The sequence below is a fragment of the Staurois parvus genome, unplaced genomic scaffold, assembly GCF_062004578.1.
Source record: "Staurois parvus isolate SC_StPar_1 unplaced genomic scaffold, SC_StPar_1.0 ptg000581l, whole genome shotgun sequence".
NCBI lineage: Eukaryota > Metazoa > Chordata > Amphibia > Anura > Ranidae > Staurois > Staurois parvus.
In genome coordinates this window covers 730,512-749,824 of record NW_028318377.1, presented here as the reverse complement: position 1 = coordinate 749,824, position 19,313 = coordinate 730,512, and the positions used below count along the sequence as shown (strand labels likewise).

Sequence of the window (19,313 nt, the reverse complement as noted above, 5' to 3'; positions counted from 1 at the left end):
TAATTCCATTCATCCAGCCTTCTAATCCAGACACCTGTCCCACCCTGCATAGTCAGATTGATGATGCCACTAATCTCTATTTCCACTCTGCAGCTTCCTTTGTTAATTGATGGCTGATTGGGCCATCAATGAGCATCATCACTACTTTGAGGTCTTCCTAGTGGTTTCCTCAAATCACCTGCCCCTAGTGCCTGAATTCATATTAGATTGTCCCAATCCAGCTCATTAGTAGTGGACGATGCTGCCACAGTGCATAATCTGTTGTTCTTTGGCTTTTTTGCTTTGGAGGTTCAGGCTATAGTGGGAAGATAAAATAAAGCAAGATTTCAGGCAATCCATACTAAAAGTGTTTTGAAATGCACTTAATGATTTTAATGAATACATAATTGCTTTAGAATGTTTTTTTGTTTGCATGAAGCCCTACATTAAATAAGCTTAATGGAATTTAGTAAAAGTTACAGCAGTGTATGTACAAGCCAATTAAACATGTAATTGAATTGGCACTTTAACCTACAGCTTACAATAACGATCTTGAACTTATATTTGAGTCATATACACTAAAGCTGTGCTTTGACAAATACTAATCCTTATAATATCTCCCGGGTTTATCAGTCACAATTGGCCTTCTGTGGAACCCGTCAGTACTTAAGAATGTGTATTTTTTTTTTTTTTAATGGCTTGGCCTCTCATTTGAGACATCTTGTTTTCAATCGTCTCATGAGTATTGGTAGTGGCATCCTCCAGGTGGACAATTTCAATCAACTATTTCTTGGCTGATAATTACAATAATTTTGTGGAACAATATTCTGAAGTCTCAGTGTTTTGTCTGTTCCTTCAGTCATGGATAAGCGATAAGACCGAGACAGATGCTAGCCTAATTCTGTCCAGTGTGACACCAAACGATGAAGGAGAATATATTTGTAGAGCCAACAATTTTATAGGAATAGCCGAAGCGTCTTTTTGGCTCAGCGTTTATGAACCATCAACAGGTAAACCATAGACTCTGAACAAAGCCAACCAGCTGAACACTGATGTCCTGCAAAAACTCCTTGGGGTCTTTGGTATCTGTTGCTGGAAAAGTTTGACATGTCTGCTGCCATTGGTGTTTCTGGCTCTTTAGAAGTGCTTTTGAAGAGATTGCAATAAAAAAAAAAAAATACCCACAACAAGCTGACTCTTGGCCTGTAAAGATATTTGATACAGTTAGACCTTGAAAAGTGTGAGATGTACTTATACAGAAATGTTTGTTGCGTACGATAGGGGGTATGTCTGAAGCTGGTCAGTTAGACTGCCCTGGACAGCCCGTGGTCAGACTCTGGTTCCAACCAGACTGCACATTCATATTTTGACACACTTTAACAAAGCTTGTATTGCCACTGACAGTTGATCTGTTGCCTATATTTTCCCTAATTTTTTGTGAATTCATGAAATGTTTTAAATGGCATACAAGGTTCTCAGATTTACCCATCCAACTACTAGAAATGGTCTGATCCAGCCATATCAGCCTTTTGAGTATGCTGTGTTGTGGGTCTGTTTTTTTAAATGTTGTTCGCTTGCATGCCATATTAGGTAGAACAGAGCTTAGGCAGCCTGGTGAAGGGTTCTGGCATATCTTTCATTTGCGGATGATATCTGCTTGGTGTTCATTTTTCCTTTCAGAATTATGCTTGTACTTTTTTTTTTTTTTATCTACCTCCACTTTTGTTCCTCCTTCTCCCTGTTTTATTTTCATCTCTTCTCTTTTCATGTCTTCCATTCTTTTTTTAGCCTACGGGCACATACTCCTCGGATAAGGATTTAGAGGTTCTGGTTTTGCGCAATGTTTCTTTTGAGGACGCTGGGGAGTATACCTGTCTGGCTGGGAATTCTATTGGCTATTCACATCACACTGCTTGGCTGACCGTTCTACCAGGTATTCTTTCTCGCTTCTTTATGGTGATGCTTTCCATGTACTTAAGAAATGCCAAACAATAGTCTAAGCCTAGTTCTAAAGCTAGATTTGGTTTGTTTGTGTAGGAAGATCCTAGAAGTAGGGGAAAGGGTACAGTCGTGGGAGTTTGTTAACCCATCATTTGGAACACTTCTCTACTTTAGTGGCCCGAAGCCTTGCTACTTAACATAAACTGGGGATTTTGTGGGCTTTATAAAACCCAATTAAATCTTCATTGTAAATTTGCTATATACATTTTAGATGTATCAACCCAAAAGGTGTTTAAATCCTTATGTTAAGAAAGTAGTCACAGCATGAATAGAGATGGCTATTCCCTGCCAGCTTGCTGTAGGGAAGGACCCTTGCCCTGTGTGGAAGCAGTTATTCTAAAAAGGTCCAACATACCCCATGCCGAATGAGACCTTGGAATTGGTAAAGCTCATTCTCCCTGCTAATTGGAGAGCCCTAACTCTAACTTAGCATTTGGGCTCCTTGGACCTCTGTAGAAAATCCATTGCTTCCACACAAGACAGCATGCTGTAGGTAAAATGCTTTTCAACCCAGGATATAGCCACTTCCTAAATAAAAAGAATTGCAAGACTTTGCCACCTTTTTTTTTTATACACCAGGAATGTGTTGAACTGACTAACTGAAAGTTCAAATTACTTTATGGTGACTTGTGCTTTCATGATATTGTTCAATTATATATTAATTAAAAGGACCACCTTCCGAGCCAAGGTAACTGTGCTTTGTGATGTTTATGTTACTGTTAGGCAGAGTATCAGCTGAGCATAAATAGTCTAAAATTAACTTAATCCTTATGGTCCTCAGAGCTCACATGGCTACTTGTGTCTCTCTGGGGCTTCTACAGAGCTTTGCCTGTTGGTTACCTACCTATTGAATGGAGATAACGTGTTCCAATTTTAAATATTAATGGAGTTCATAGAAACTCCAGTGGTAAATGATCTCTTAGCAGGGGACCCAGAGTATAGCCTATAATTTCTATAAGAGTGTGTGTGCGTGTGCATATATATAGATAGATATTATACACACTATAAAAAAGTGTCCACCATTTTACTATGTTGTTGTTAAGGGACACACTTTGTGTTTGGCGTTTCTGTACATATGTTTTCCTTGATTAATTTAGATGATAAAATTGTGTAAGTATTCTTAATGAATGATTTTGGTGGAGGTCACGTTCCCTTTCTGAATCTAGGTGTTGGTTATTCTATGCTTCTATGCTTTTACTTTGCTTCATTTTGTCTTTTTATGTGCATTTTGTCACATGAATTTTCATATATCGCATAATATTTATATACTGTGAACTTTTTGTGTATCTCCCATATATATACATGTATCAAGGTAAAATGTTTTCCAGCAAGCATGTATTAATCACAGCAATATAGTATTATTTCCCACATACAAGTGCTCGCCACGCTATAATCCCTTCATCTCTTTTAAATTAGCTGTACACTTAACCTCATCAGTGTTAATTATTCTTGTAGTGTTATTTAATAAAGCCCAGAATACAGAGCACTTTAGTTTCTCGGCATAGTTACATGTTTAAGTACAGGTTCACTTTTGGAATAAAAGACTTGTACAGGTGCCTCTTGGGTCCATGTTGCATCTGAGGCCTAGCTAGCTGAGGGATGTATATAGGATCTTAAAGCCAAAAAGTTATCTTGTTCTTTAAAGTTAAGATGAAATTATATTTTAGAATATTTCAGTCACAAATAAATAAATAGAAGTATATCGGATATTGGAACATATTTCATACAAGAAGCTGACCTTCTGTAGTTCTCAGAAGGTTTTGGTAAATTTGGACAAACCATTTAAACGGCATACTAGCTTTCTCTTCTGGGAGAAAGAACGTTTACTATTTGTGTGCTTTCATACTGAATTAAAAGCGTAGTCTGCCTTTTGGACCATGTTTCATGTTATACCCATATTTTGGGTATGATCTGAAACATGGTCGCATACTTCATCACCAAAACCCACACCACCAATCCCTTTACTTGTATCAATGGGTGAGTCCTCTTTTGAGAACCCTGGCATTTTTTGAATTGAGCACAAATGTACATCACTCCATGTGATCCATTCAGTGAAAAGGAATTGTTGAATTAAAACAGTGCAAGTTGCATCTGCTACCACGGTAGAGACACTCGGCAAAGAGTGCTGGCAGCAGGGCAGTGACACCATTGCACATCGTCCATTCATTACTTCCTCCTACCTGAAACGGTGGGTCCATACCCTCCGTACAGTGCACTGCAGCAATGGCGCACTGATAGACATTGCAGTGATCTTTAGGCTTGATTGCAATGTGATAACTGAATGTTTTTATTATTTATTGCTGCATTTATTACATTTTGGGAAAAGTGTCTAAGTGTCCTTTAAAACAAGGTTTGCAGGTACTGTAGAGCATTTTTCCACCCACGTTCACAGCAGAAGCACTTGAAGTATAACTAAAGGCAAACCTTTTTTAGTTTTGGATAGAATGGAGATTGATTAAAACACTTGTCAGGTTTTTATTGCTGTCTATGCCCCCATTACGGAGAATTCACCCACTCTATTTGTCCTGTTTACCATTCGCATTGAAAATGAAAGTAAAAGGAGACCCCAAATTTTGAGTTGTCCACAGACACTAGTTCTGGTGACCTAGGGGTCCCCAAGGAATTCCTTTAATTTGCAAGGATTTCCTCTCACTTGTTTGGCTACAGGACAAGAAATTGTAAGGGAAATCTCCACAAATGGGACCCAGATTGCAAAACAAAAATCTGACTGGGGTTATAATCCTCCCTTGCTCTATCAAAAATGAAAAAAAAAAAAAAGTTTTGCCAATAGTTCTGCTTTAAGTCCTTCTCTCAGCAGCTCGGTTCTTCCTGCTTCCCCCTCTGAGAAGAGACTCAACATAATTGCTATTTCTGCTTCTCCCTCCCAGCAGTAGCTTAGACGCTCCATTCTCATAACCGTGATTCTACAGCTTGGATGTCCCCCCTTTTCCCTTCAGTTGATGACTCCAAAGCCATATAGCCTTCTAAACTCTAATGTATACATATTCCTATGTATATTCTTATGTTTACACATTTCTAATGCATACACAGTCCTGGAGGTGGAGCAGTGCTGCAAACCAGTTGGAATCTTTCAATGCTGCTTCTGTGAACTATGAGGATGAATTGCTCCACAGTACTTGTAGCTAAAGAGTTCAGTGAAGGCTTTCTATACGAGTATTTGAGTGTCCATAGCTTGCTAACAGATTACATGTTTGTCTTCATCTGTCTTTAAAAACGAACATTCAATACATTATACAAACACATACATTTCTTAATCACTGTTGCTTTTATGAGCTCTACAATGATTGATTTTACCCAACAGAACCAGTTGTGAAAGTGGAGGCCACTTACTCCAGCTCATCAAGTGTCCTTATCATGGTGACTGTAGCCATTGTCTTTATCTTGCTGATCATCATCATTATCACCTACCGAATAAAAATCCCTTCCAAGAAGGCTATGAACACACCAACTGTGCAAAAAGTCTCCAAGTTTCCACTGAAGCGACAGGTAACAGAAAGTAGATACAAGATTTCTATCACTCTTCTTCCTTTCCTCCCTAATTTTTGCCTGATCTGTAGAAATGCTTTACCATTATATGTACGTCTTCACAGGCAAAAGGTTTTCAAAAACCTATGTGATCCAGAAAGTTTTGAGGCTCAGATACTGAATAACATATCAAAATCCTAGCCTTCAGACGATGCATAATGTGTTTTTTGTTTTTTTTTTTTCTCTAAGATCCAGTCAGACATACTCATCTTTCTTAAAACTGCATGATGTGTTTACAGCACTTTAGCATTTTCCCTTTCACATTACATGCTTGTGGTATTTCTAATTTAAAGTGTCTTAGTTTTCTGTCTTCTTTCTTAAGGATGCATGACGTGGCCCTCTGAACCTTATGTGTGTCTAACTCAATCAGGTTTCTTTAACCCACACAATGAGATGATAGAACAGTGTAACGTTTCATAAACTCGGATGCCATTATGGGACAGGATAGAAGAACATATGTTGCAATGTGTTTGTTGTCTTCCCGGTAACCTTGGAGGTGCACAATTCCCCAAACATGCTGCGGTGTTCATTAGAATGATAGTAATGACATTTAAATGTATTCCCAGCCAGGGAAGAAATGCTAATGAGTTTATGCAATTTGCATTTAGATGGCAGTGAGATGCTTGGAAAGTACAAGAACCTTTAAACCCCTTCTTGCCCAGTGAAGACCTCCACAAACTCTCTTCTGCTTTTCTTATTCACTTATAAACCTTTTTATAGTTATTTATTCCCATTACCATAGCAGTCAGCAATAATACACTTTTTTATTTGCTCTACTTAAGCAGGTGTCTCTGGAATCCAACTCTTCGATGAATTCCAACACCCCACTGGTGAGAATAACTCATCTGTCCTCCACTGATGGGACCATGTTGGCCAATGTTTCCGAGCTTGGGCTGCCCACGGATCCTAAGTGGGAGCTGCCAAGGAGTCGGTGAGTGTCGTTTTGGCAGTGAAAATATTTTAAGGAATGAAACTGTTAAACATAAATAAAAATAACCAAAAGTCTCTGTCACAATTTAAAGAGTGTGGCCGTTCGGGGATTCGTCCACATGGCAGCATCATTCATTCTTAGAGTTCTGTGAATGAATGAACCTCAAGTATCATCATCCATTGCAGCTGACGGCTTTCAGTTCTCAGTTAACTACTTGGGTGTAGATGAGCTCTGTGGTAGTTCACTGATCTTCCTGTCATTCAGTGACTGCCTGCCCGGCTGACAGCTACATAGACAGTCTGTAGGATCTTGGCATTGCACCCATGATCTGCTGATCATGGGGCAATGCTTTATAGGCTCCTTAGAAAAATAAATGTTCCTTTTTTGCCTGCAGAAAATGTGCATGTATTTTTTTTTTTTTTTTTTTTTTTTAAGTTGAACTTATCCTTTAAATTTAGAGTATGTGTATTCTTGAGTCTTGATGTTCTTTGTACATTCCTTCCAGATCTGTGCAATAATCCAACATTTTACCTATGTGCAGGAGTTCTGTGTAATGCAGACCGGTCACTGCTGTTCTCACTCCTTATGCAGGTCTTGTGTCTGCCCCCTTGTAGTTTTCCGAAGGCTGACCTGCTGCTCTCTGTACAGGCTATGTAGCACTCTAATGATGCCCCCACTACTTTTATATAGAGTAATATCTGGGTTTGCAAAGACATTTGCTTCACTTATAGTGAATGTATATTCTTTGTGACTATTGAGGATTAGTGATGGGCTGAACACCCCCCTATTCGGTTCGCGGTCGAACATTCGAACCTACAGAATGTTCAACCACGAACATGAACAATTTACTGAGCGTTATCTTACCGCGTCTGAGTATGGGGTAAGTTACTGCTCAGTTACTAAAATACTGCATGAGTTATATTATTAAGTCATGTGGTATTTTAGTAGTGAAACTACTCCCTCCCCCTCCTGAACCATACCAGGCCACATGCCCTAAACATGGAGGGGGGTGCTTTTTGGCAAGGGGGGCTCTTCCCCACAACCCTGGCCGGTGGTTGTGGGGGTCTGCAGGCAGGGGGCTTATCGTAATCTTGAATGCCCCAGATCCCGGCCTCCCCCCCTCCTATGTGAATGAGTATGCGGTAAAAAAAGTCAAGAGACTGACTTTGACAAGTCCTTTATTAAAATAAATAAAAAAATGTCCCCTGAAGTATCTCCAACCACAATGCCCGCCGCTGATGCAACCCGAAATAGGGAAAAAATCCACTCCACTCATGATGCTGGCTCCTGCCGTCTGAGCTGCACCTCAATGATGGTCCTTAAATACTGTCATGACGTCACAAGGGTGTGGGATTCACCTCACCTCCTTGTGGCATCATCCTGTGCTGTGATTGGCCAAAGCATTTCACCTGACCTGTGGTTAGGTGCATTGCTTCGACCAATCACATAGATACATAGTCTGGCTGAAAAAAGACAAAAGTCCATCCAGTTCAATCATTAAAAAAAAAAAAAAAAGTTATAATCCTATACCCACAGTTGATCCAGAGGAAGTTAAAAAACCCAGCAAAGCATGATCCAATTTGCTCCTGCAGGGAAAAAATTCCTTCCTGATCCACCGAGAGGAAATCAGATATTCCCTGGATCAACATTACCTATAACTGTTAGTATCCTGTTATATTCTGTGTATCTATATGAACCACTGATATATTTATACATGTTGATCATATACCCCCTTAATCTCCTCTTCTCAAGAGAGAATAAATTCAGTTCCTCTAATCTTTCCTCATAGCTGAGCTCCTCCATGTCTCATCAGTTTGGTTGCCCTTCTCTGTACTTTCTCCAGTTCCCCAATGTTCTTTTTTTGAATTGGTGCCCAAAACTGAACTGCATGTTCCAGATGAGGCATTACTAATTTGTACCGGGGTAAAATGATCTCTCTCCCTCTCCCCCTCTCCCCCCCTCTCCCCCTCTCCCCCCCTCTCCCCCTCTCCCCCTCTCCCCCCCTCTCCCCCTCTCCCCCTCTCCCCCCTCTCCCCCCCTCTCCCCCTCTCCCCCTCTCTCCCCCTCTCCCTCTCTCCCTCTCCCTCTCTCTCTCCCTCTCTCTCTCCCTCTCTCTCTCCCTCTCTTCCTCCCTCCCTCTCCCTCTCCCTCTCCCTCCCTCTCCCTCTCCCTCCCCTATACCTCTTTTAATACAAGAGAGGATTTTGCTCACTTTAGAAACTGCAGCTTGACATTGCATGCCATTATTTAGCTTGTGATCTACCAGAACTCCCAGATCCTTCTCCACCATTGATTCCTCTAATTGTACCCCCCCCCCCCCCCCAGTATGTATGATGCATGCATATTCTTAGCCTCCAAGTGCAGAACATTACATTTATCAACATTAAACCTCATTTGCCACATAGTTGCCCAATTACACAGTGCACTGAGGTCGGCTTGTAAGTTGAAGACATCCTGTAAGGACGTTATTCCACTGCACAGCTTGCTGTCATCTGCAAAGACTGACATTTGTATTTTTGATCCCAGACCTTATATCATTTATAAATATATTAAAAAGTAAGGATCCCAACACTGAACCTTGGGGTACACCACTGACAACCCTAGACCATTCAGTGTATGAATCATTAACCACTTCTCTCTGAATACGATCTTTTAGCCAGTTTTCTATCCATTTACATACGGAGTTTTCCAATCCCGTAGACTTTACCTTACACATTAGTCGTGTGTGGGGAACTGCGTCAAACGCTTTTGCAAATTTCAAGTATACCACGTCCACCTCCACCCCTCTGTCCAAGGTTTTGCTCACCTCCTTGCAAAAATAAATCAGATTTGTTTGACAACTTCTGTCTTTCATGAATCCATGCTGTGTGTTGCTTAAAATATTTTTTTCTAGCAAGAACTTATCTATGTGTTCTTTTATTAAGCTTTCCAGTATCTTCCCAACCATAGAAGTTAAACTAACAGGTCTATAATTACTTGGTAAAGATTTTGACCTTTTTTAAATATTGGCAGCACATTGGCCTTACGCCAATCCAGTGGTACTAAGCCAGTCATTAAAGAGTCCCCAAAAATTAGAAGCAATGGCTTTGAAATGACAGAGCTCAATTCTTTAAGGACCCGTGGATGTATGCCATCCGGTCCAGGTGCTTTATTCACCTTTATTCTGTCTAAATATTTTTGGATCATATCAATTGTGAGCCAATGTGGATCATCTGGAGCTGTGTTAATACCATGCCCATTATGGACAAGAGCTCCGCCATGCTTCTTTGTATACACAGAGCTGAAGAAGGTATTTAACAAATTTGCCTTCTTTGTCCCCAGTCACCCACTCTAGATTATTTTGTAAAGGGCCTACATGCTCGGACCGGAGCTTTTTACTATTAATATAGTTGAAGAATTTTTGGGGGGGGTTTGTCCTGCTATCTCTTGAAATCTGTCGTTCGTTTTCAATTTTTGCGACCTTTATTTCCTTTTTGCATATTCTGTTATATTCTTTGTAATGTTTAAAAGATGATAGCGTTCCTTCATTTTTATATTTATTAAAAGCTCTTTTCTGATTATCTATAGCTTTTTTTTAACTTTGGCCGTAAGCCACATAGGTTTGATTTTTAGCCTTTTATACTTGTTGCCGATGGGAATATATTTTGCAGTGTATTCACATACAGTCTTTTTGAAGAACTCCCATTTATGTGTTGTGTTCATCAATGCCAATATTCCCTCCCAGTCTAAGTCTTGGAGAGCAGCTCTCAGCCTTGGGAAATTAGCTCTCTTAAACAATGCTAACAAATTATATCATATTATGGTCACTGCTACCCAGATGTTTTTATATGGACATTCGTAATAAGCTCTGCATGGTTTGAGATTACTAGGTCCAGCAGAGCATCATTCCTAGTTGGGGCCTCTATGAACTGTACCATAAAATTGTCCTGTAATAGGTTTAAACATTTTTGCCATTTAACTTTTCCTGCAGTACCATTATTCCAGTCAATTTCTGGGTAGTTAAAATTCCCCATTATTATTACTGTCCCAGCCCTTGCAGCCCTTTCGATCTGTGCAAGGAGCTGAGTTTCCACCTCCTCATTAACACTGGGAGGCCTATAGCAAACTCCAATGATTACCTTTGTAGTACGTACCCCCATGTGCAGTTTCATCCATAATGCTTCAGCCTCATCACACTCTCCATCAACTAGGTCCTCTTTCACACTCGCTCTAAGATCACTTCTCACATAGAGACAGACACCACCACCTTTCCTATTTAACCTGTCTCCGAGAGAGAACATAACCAGGAATATTAATGGCCCAGTCATGTGAAGAATGAAGCCAAGATTCACTATTACCAATTAAATCATAGTTCTCTTCATGCACTAAAGCTTCCATCTCCCTTATTTTGCTTGACAGACTTCTGGCATTGGTGAACAAACACTTTAATTCATTGACACCTTGTTCACACGTATTTTGCATATTTTTTATTTTCATACAAATGGTACCAATTCCACTGGTTGTTTGTAACATGGGAACCTTCTTATCTGCCATAGCCCTCCCCCCATCTTTCCACATTCCACCCACCAATAAGTACTGACCCCTGTCTGATCTGTCTACCCTGTTATAATCTAATTCTCCCTTCCTCCTCGTTCCTAGTTTAAATAATCCTCCTGCCTTCCCATAAACCTCTTCCCCAGAACAGCAGACCCCTTCCATTTAGGTGCAATCATCTCTAGCATATAGGTTGTACCCCAATGAAAAGTCAGCCCAGTGCTCTAGAAAGCCAAATCCTTCCCTCACACCAGGTCTTCAGCCATTCATTAAGTTCTCTAATCTCCCCCTGTCTTTCCTGAGTTCTGCATGGCACAGGTAATATTTCAGAGAATATCACCTTGGAGGTCCTTCCCTTCAAATTGCAGCCTAGTTCTTTAAATTGATTCTTAAGGAGCCTTCACCTTCTGTCATTGGTTCCAACATGGACCAAGACAGCTAGGTCATGCCCAGCCCCTCCCAGTAATTTATCAACCCGGTCCACCACATGCCAAACCCTGGCACCAGGGAGACCGCAAACCATTCGGTTGAGGCAATCCTGGCAACAAATTATTCTTTCAGTCCTTCTGATTATAGAATCCCCTACTACTACCAGCTGTCTAGACATTCCTGCACTACCCTCACCACTCCTCCCAGATGGTCTGCCCTCCCGACTGTTAGGGATAGCAGTGACATCCAGGGCTGCCACCCCTGTGCTTGCCACCCCCACATCTTCACCCAACTTGGCAAATCTGTTCGGGTGCACAAACCCAGAGCCAGCCTTCCTTTTCTGTGAGCCCTTATCACTCCCTCATGTTACAGTAACCCATCTTCCTACCTGATAATCCTGATTAGTCCCTCTGCCCTCCACATTAATCCCATTAGCTACCTGCTCAGAGAGCAGAAGACCCCTTTCAAGGTTGTTGGTTCTGCCCAGTGTTGCAACTTGCTCCTCCAGATCTCTAACGCAAGTTTCCAGAAGGGCAACCCGCTCACATCTGTCGCAGCGTATTCATCTTGGAGCTGTTGCTCCATTCTACCTTCTACCCTGCTAGCACACATTATCCCAGTTACAATATTAATAGGAAATATCAGTTGTCACTTACAGGTTAGTGGACTCCTGTTATAATCTCCTGTTTTCCACTCCGGTTTTTTAACTCCACGTATCAAATGTCCACTTAGTCAAAGATCCAACAAGCAGAATACAGGCAAGCTCAAAGTGAGCTCTACAGCAAGTTATATAGGACCTGTGACCAATTAACCCCTCCCCTTAATTAGCAGACTGAAGGAAGACAAGCAAAGGAAGAAAAAAAAAATGCTATTTAAAAAGTGATAGAAAAAGACATTTAAAAAAGTAAAAGCTTTTAGCAAGACCCAAAGAAGAAGATAAAACAACTACAAGCACCAGCAGTCAAAAGTAAACTCTCCACTCAAATTTCCCACTCTTTTTTTAGCCATCAGCCAGCAAAAAATGCCAGACAAATTTGTGTGTGAGTGCGCAGTGAGTGCGCACTCACACTGTGAGTGCGCAGTGCATTGTTCAGCGAACACACGAACAGTCAATGTTCGAGTCGAACCTAGGTTTGACTCAAACATTCAGCCCAACACTATTGAGGAATATATTTATGTTTGTGCCCACAGTCCAGCTTTAAATAAAATACATTGGAGATTTTGTGAATGATTAATTTTCTCATCATTGCACATAAAGCTTCTAACACGCCCATCAAAGGTTACACAGAGGCTCACAATATACACAGTGAAGGCTGGTCATGCTAAATGAGTTATATTATTAAATTATGTTCTAAATTACTTATTTGTTTTCATCCTTCTAGGCTGACATTGGGAAAACCATTGGGTGAAGGATGCTTTGGCCAAGTAGTGATGGCAGAAGCTATTGGCATTGATAAGGATAAGCCGAATAAAGCATGTACTGTAGCAGTGAAGATGTTAAAAGGTAAATTCCTTACATTCAGATTATTGCTGTTTTTGGTACTTGAAAATAGCTGTGTATCTTTTTTTTTTTTATTGTTTTGTGATGGACTCTTATTAGTATTTTGCAGTTGGTAGTTGTAGCAAATGATTACATTATTTCCCTCATTTACACCACACAAATGTTTACTGCTTAGTATCTTTCAATGGATAACGTGCTATTAATGCCCCATTCCCCTGTTGTACAGATGATGCCACAGATAAAGACCTCTCAGACCTAGTGTCTGAAATGGAAATGATGAAGATGATCGGGAAGCATAAAAATATAATAAACTTGCTAGGAGCCTGTACACAAGATGGTATGTATGTGTTATAAAGAGAACATTATGATGTAAAATCCCAGGAGCCATATATAGAATAAAAATAGAGCCAACCTTTTTTGAACTTTCCTTGTGTATTGGAGCAGATGTTTCCTTTGCTTCTAAATATTGCAAGCTGGCTTGTAGATATATTGGCTTGACCCTGAATTGTACAATCATTTGTCTACACCTGCTTGCAGGATTATGGTGTATGGCAAATGGCATATTGTATTTGATGAAACATTTTAATTTGTAACTCCAACATGGGAGTGGGGGATAAATAGATAGTAATCTTAACCTGTGAACCTTTCCATACATTAATAGGAGATCTACTGCAGATTGCCTCTTGTCAATGTCTTCCACTAATTTCCATTAGATTTGTTGGCACTACCCAGCTTGACAATCTTTGAATAGGATTTACTGTTTGGCTGGAAATTTACCACCTGGGTCAGTTGATTTTTTTATTTAATTAATTGGATGCAGTAACTATTGAGTTATGCAGATTCGTGGGTGCCAACTGTCTGAATACAATAGCTGACAGGGGAGGTTGATCCTTCCACGCTCTTTAGGGTGGATGGAGGAATCTTTGCATGTATGGCTAGCCTTAATCTGTTTAATCTAAACAAAATGGTTGTTGAAACATATACAGTAATGGGGCTGGAGCCAAATCGAGCTGTAGTTATAGCAAACACTGTTAGTTTGAAGCTGGTTTTTCTAACACTGGTTTAAAAACATACGATGGTTGAGCGTGCAATTTTGCTCCAGGAGAACATAATCTGAGGATCTGTTTACACAACTCACTAGGTATGTTTGCTGTAAAAATGGAAGGTTTTGTTGTCTGAAAAAGTACTTAAGTAAATGACCTTCTCCCTTCACACGGGCCTCTTCCTGTACTAAAAGCGAGGCCATCTCCACTCATTAGAGGCACTCTGCTTAGTATTTTCAATAAATGATGCGTAATAAAGGACATCCTGGGTTTTAAAAATAACATGGGTAATAAATTACCTTGTATGAGCAGCAGCTGCTTCATGATGAGGCACAGACTATGGGAAAGATGTGGCAGAACAAGGTGTCTGGCTGCCAAGGCTCTATCGATGTACAAGTTAGAATAGTCCTGTACAGAGAACCTAGCCATCCTCTTCCCAGCAAACCAAATACTCAGACCAACTCATAAACAATGTGCCGAATGATTAGCCTGGATACATTCTGTACTCGCTGTATCCTAATACTAGACCAGCTGGAAGTATACTGCATCTAATAGACAAATCTGGGACAAAAACATAAAGTATTACTGATCGAAAACTGTGCTCCACAACAGATGTCTATCTTTAGGCTAAAGTGCACCTGTCGCCGAAGCACAGAGGAAGTAGTCACGCTGTAGGCCTTGTTTGTATACAGTGTATCAGTTCACGGAAAGCCATTAGAATGGAGTTTTTTTTAAATTGTTGAAAGCTTTCTCTAAAGTGCAACGACACACTCTGCCATCTTGAAGGCTGCTTGATCTGTATCAGATTTGGCCATTCATGACAATGGCACAGCACTGTTTCCATATGTTACTTGCACAATTATTTTAATGTTTTACGAGTGGCTGATGAGGTATAAATAGGATTGTCTTGCTCCATTCCCTCATCTCTATGCTTATGCCCCCTGATGGGCGGGTCAAAATGAATCAGGGGTGGTGCTCTGGAGGAACTTGTGGCTGAGGCTGTTCACATTTCTCTTCACCAGTTGAGCTAGTGGTGTGCGGTGTCTCCTCATAATTTACTGCTTTCTGGATTAAGCATAAGACAGCCTGCACCCTTATAGTGCTGTGAGACACCAGATTTACCAGAGCACCTTGACCGGCGCAATATTTGGCATAGGGCATTGCATGAATGTCAAGTAGCCATATATCTGGAGATTAGTGAAAGGTTGGATCATGTGAGAACCATACGGGCTCTTGATTGTGGCTCTCACAAGACCATATTTTCCTTCCTGGTCATTCTCTTCACCTATATTTGCCAGCTTCAAAAATCAGGGCTGGCCCAAACATGGGACCATTAGGTTGTTTCAGACTTTCTCCATATTCTTTGACATACAATAGCCTGTGTGTGCACATTGAGCATGTTTTTGAAGCACTGTAGCTACCACAAAGTGGCCATTGAATTGAATGTGGAATACCAAAAACATCAGCTGGGCATCCTTCATCTATAATAACATTTAAAAGTATATTTCGCATTCGACAGTCTGTCCTGGGACTACAGTGGAACCTCAACCTACGAGCGAACTAACGTGCGAGTTTTCCGAGATACGAGCAGTCGCTCAGACGATTTTTTGCTTCGGCACGCGAGCAGAATTTTAAGATACGAGTTCGAGGCGTGCGCAGCTCTAAGTGTATATTTTCAAGGCGCACGCAGCTCAGAGGGTATGAGTCACAGCATCCCATCTCCGAGCCTTTCTCTCTCTCTCGCTGTCTACACGTGATTGAAATCCCAACTTCTAACGTTGTTGTAACCATGGCACCAAAGAAAGCAAGTGGTAGTGCGAGTACCGAGAAGAGGAGGATGATGTCCCTCGAAATAAAGCTTGAAATCGTCGAGAAGCATGAGCAAGGCATGCGAGTAAAGGAACTGGCCAAGCACCACGACCGTACAACGTCAACGATCTGCACCATCTTAAAACAGAAGGAGTCCCTAAAGAAAATTAAGCCAGCCAAAGGTGTCAAGATTATTTCAAAGCGCCGTACAGATGTGCATTAGAAGATGGAGAATCTGCTGTTGGTGTGGCTGACGGAAAAACAACTTGCTGGAGATACCGTCACCGAGGGAATAATCTGCGAGAAGGCACGCAGTATTTTTTCAGATTTACAACAGCAAACCCCAGGCACTTCAATGGAGGAGGAATCCTTTAAAGCCAGTCGGGGCTGGTTTGATAATTTTAAGAAAAGGACGGGGATTCACTCCGTTGTTAGGCATGGTGAGGCAGCAAGTGCTGATGTAAAGGCAGCAGAGGAGTTCGTGAAAACTTTCGCAGAATTCGTCGAGGAAGAAGGATACATCCCCCAGCAAATCTTCAACTGTGACGAGACAGGGCTGTTCTGGAAGAAGATGCCGAGGAGAACATACATCACCGAAGAGGAGAAGAGGATGCCAGGACACAAACCTATGAAGGATAGGTTGACCCTCGCCCTGTGTGCCAATACGAGTGGCGACTGCAAAATAAAGCCGCTACTCGTATACCATTCGGAGAACCCCAGAGCCTTTAAAGCACACAAGATAATAAAGGAGAAACTCCATGTTATGTGGAGGGCAAACCCTAAGGCGTGGGTCACCAGGCAGTTCTTTATCGACTGGGTAAACCTTGTGTTTGGTCCTTCGGTGAAGAAATATTTGAAGAACAACAACCTGCCCCTGCGAGCCCTTCTCGTCCTCGACAATGCTCCTGCACATCCACCACAGATCAAGGAAGAAATACTTGATGAGTATAATTTTGTGAAGGTTCTCTACCTTCCTCCAAACACCACCCCTATCCTCCAGCCAATGGACCAACAGGTAATATCAATTTTCAAGAAACTCTACACCAAGCACCTGTTTCGCCGTTGCTTTGAGGTGACGGAGAACACAAACCTCACCCTTCGAGAGTTTTGGAAGGAGCATTTTAACATAGCAATAGGCCTCAAAATCATCGATATTGCCTGGCAGGGGGTTACGAAAAGGACCTTGACCTCTGCTTGGAAGAAGCTGTGGCCTGAAAATGTGGCTGAAAGAGATTTTGAAGGGCTTGAGATTGAGGAAGAAGAGGAGCCAGTGGAGGAAGAGATCGTGTCCATTGGCAAGACTATAGGTCTGGAGGTGGATGAAAGAGACATCGAGGAACTCGTTGAGGAGCACTCCGAGGAACTTACGACTGACGAGTTAAAGGAGTTACAAGAGCAACGGCACACAGAAGCATTAACTGAAGCTACTTCGGAGGGAGAGGAGACAGAGCCAGAGATAATCAGTACAAAAGACCTCAAGGATATTTTGGCAATGTGGGAGAGGGTGGCAGGTTTTGTTGAAAAGTACCATCCTGAAAAAATTGCAACGAGTCGTGCGACAGAGCTTTTCAACGACACGTGCCTACGTCGTTTCAGAAACATTCTCAAGGGGAGAATGAAACAGACTTCCTTAGACATGTTTCTTAAGAAAAGGCCTTCAGCTCGAAGTGAGCAAAGTGTGGCAAAAAGGCCAAGAACTAGTGAAAGTGAAGAGAGTGATGAGAATTAAGCGAAAACAAAAATCATCTCCAAGGTAAGTAAATTGTATACAACCTTATTATATCTTCATATTTTCTTTCTATTTTGTTTTTATATAATAGTTATGTAAAAAGATTTTTTCCTTATGAAATAACAAGAAAAATGAAAAATATGAGGTGCCATTTTGAGGGTTGGAACGGATTACGGCCGTTTCCATTATTTCTTATGGGGAAAATTGATTTAACGAGCGAGCATTTTGAGTTACGAGCTCGGCCACGGAACAAATTAAACTCGTAAGTTGAGGTTCCACTGTATTTGTTTAGAACGTTGGACAGGTTTGGGTTTGGCCCTTATTTTACAACGCTGTTGCGGGCCTTCTATTCTACTCCGTCAGCTCAAGTTTCCATTCGTGGACATAAATCAGTCCCTTTTTCGATAGAACGAGGAACTAGACAGGGATGTCCTCTTTCTCCGTTGCTCTTTGCGTTGGCGATTGGAACCTCTTGCGATCGCTATTCGCGCTGATTCCACTATATCGGGTGTTACCTGTGGTCAAAGGGTTCATAAATGCGCCCTATTTGCCGTCGACGTTCTTATGTACATATCTAATCCTCGAACGTCTCTGCCTGGTTTCTTACGCTTAACTCATCTAAAACTGTTGCTTTAAATATCTCGTTACCCGATTCAGAGGTTTGCTACTGCCGGGAAAACTTTGATTTTCAGTGGGCCCCTGGTTCTCTCCCCTATCTGGGGATTCTCCTTACGAAATCTTTATCGACGCTATACCAGGCCAACTATCTCCCGCTTTTCAAACGACTTAAAAATGACTTATTAGCCTGGCAGGATCTTTCACTTTCCTGGTTCGGTAGAATTAATTCTATTAAAATGACCTTCCTACCTAGATTATTATACTATTTCAGGACGTTACCAATTCTGATTCCCAAACGAGAACTAGTCTTACTACAGGCTGCAGTCTCCAGATTTGTATGGAGGGGAAAGCGCCCTAGGCTGAACAAATCTACCTTATTTTCTTTGAAGAGGCATGGAGGTTTGGGACTCCCTAATCTTTTCGCATACTTTCAGGCGGCCCAAATAGCACAACTATCTTGTACTACGGCCAGGGGATATGTCCCCCAATGGGATGGGATTGAGGCTCTTTCGTGCCGTCCATATGCTATTGGTACTCTTATGTGGCTTCCCAGTAGATTGCGCCCTCCTATTTTGTGTCCTACTCTATCCTATTCATTTTCAGTGTGGGATAGATGGCGAGCTCGTAAACCTTTCTTCTCTCCGCATACCCCGTTGGCTCCGGTGTTTGGTAATCCTGAGTTTGCCCCGGGTTTATCTTTCGCGAGGTTCCAATGGTGGATTAATAAGGGGTTGCTACGTATTGGGGATTATTTGGATGGGGTTCGCCCTCGGTCTCTTCACTATTTTTTGTGAATTTTTGTGGGATGCCTCGTGGAGAGATATATTTCGTTACCATCAACTTTGCTCTTTTATTGATAGAAAACTTAGACTACTCACAGAACCTTGTGCGCTTACTTCCCTCGAGGTCTCCTGTGGGGCAAGTGGGATGATGCGAGGTCGCTTGTCCATTGTTTATGCTTTGTTGGTTGATCCCCTAACTAAATTATCTTACATGATTCTATGGGAACGGGATTTAAATAGTTCATTAGATTTGGATACCTGGCGGACTGCGGCCCATGCCCTATCGAAGATTTCGATTAACACTGATCTTGTTGAATCTAACTACAAAACGCTACTTCGGTGGTATTTGGTTCCTGCTCGCCTAGCCATAATGTATCCTTCCGTTTCATCTGGCTGTTTCCGACGCTGTGGT

At 41.4% G+C, this 19,313-nt stretch overlaps 1 protein-coding gene across 4 annotated transcripts in view; it reads left to right on the top strand.

The window, feature by feature from the left end:
• The window catches only part of FGFR3 (fibroblast growth factor receptor 3), a 166,208-nt gene that overhangs the window by 122,622 nt on the left and 24,273 nt on the right, over positions 1-19,313 (top strand). Inside the window, exons 8-12 of one of the 4 annotated variants that reach the window (XM_089692269.1) lie at positions 1,768-1,912; positions 5,303-5,487; positions 6,312-6,457; positions 12,802-12,923; positions 13,147-13,257. In XM_089692269.1, coding sequence (XP_089548395.1) covers positions 1,768-1,912; positions 5,303-5,487; positions 6,312-6,457; positions 12,802-12,923; positions 13,147-13,257 — 709 coding nt within the window. Of the gene's footprint in view, positions 1-838; positions 990-1,767; positions 1,913-5,302; positions 5,488-6,308; positions 6,458-12,801; positions 12,924-13,146; positions 13,258-19,313 lie in introns of all 4 variants that reach the window. The other 3 variants (XM_089692268.1, XM_089692267.1, XM_089692266.1) reach the window with 3 other exon arrangements.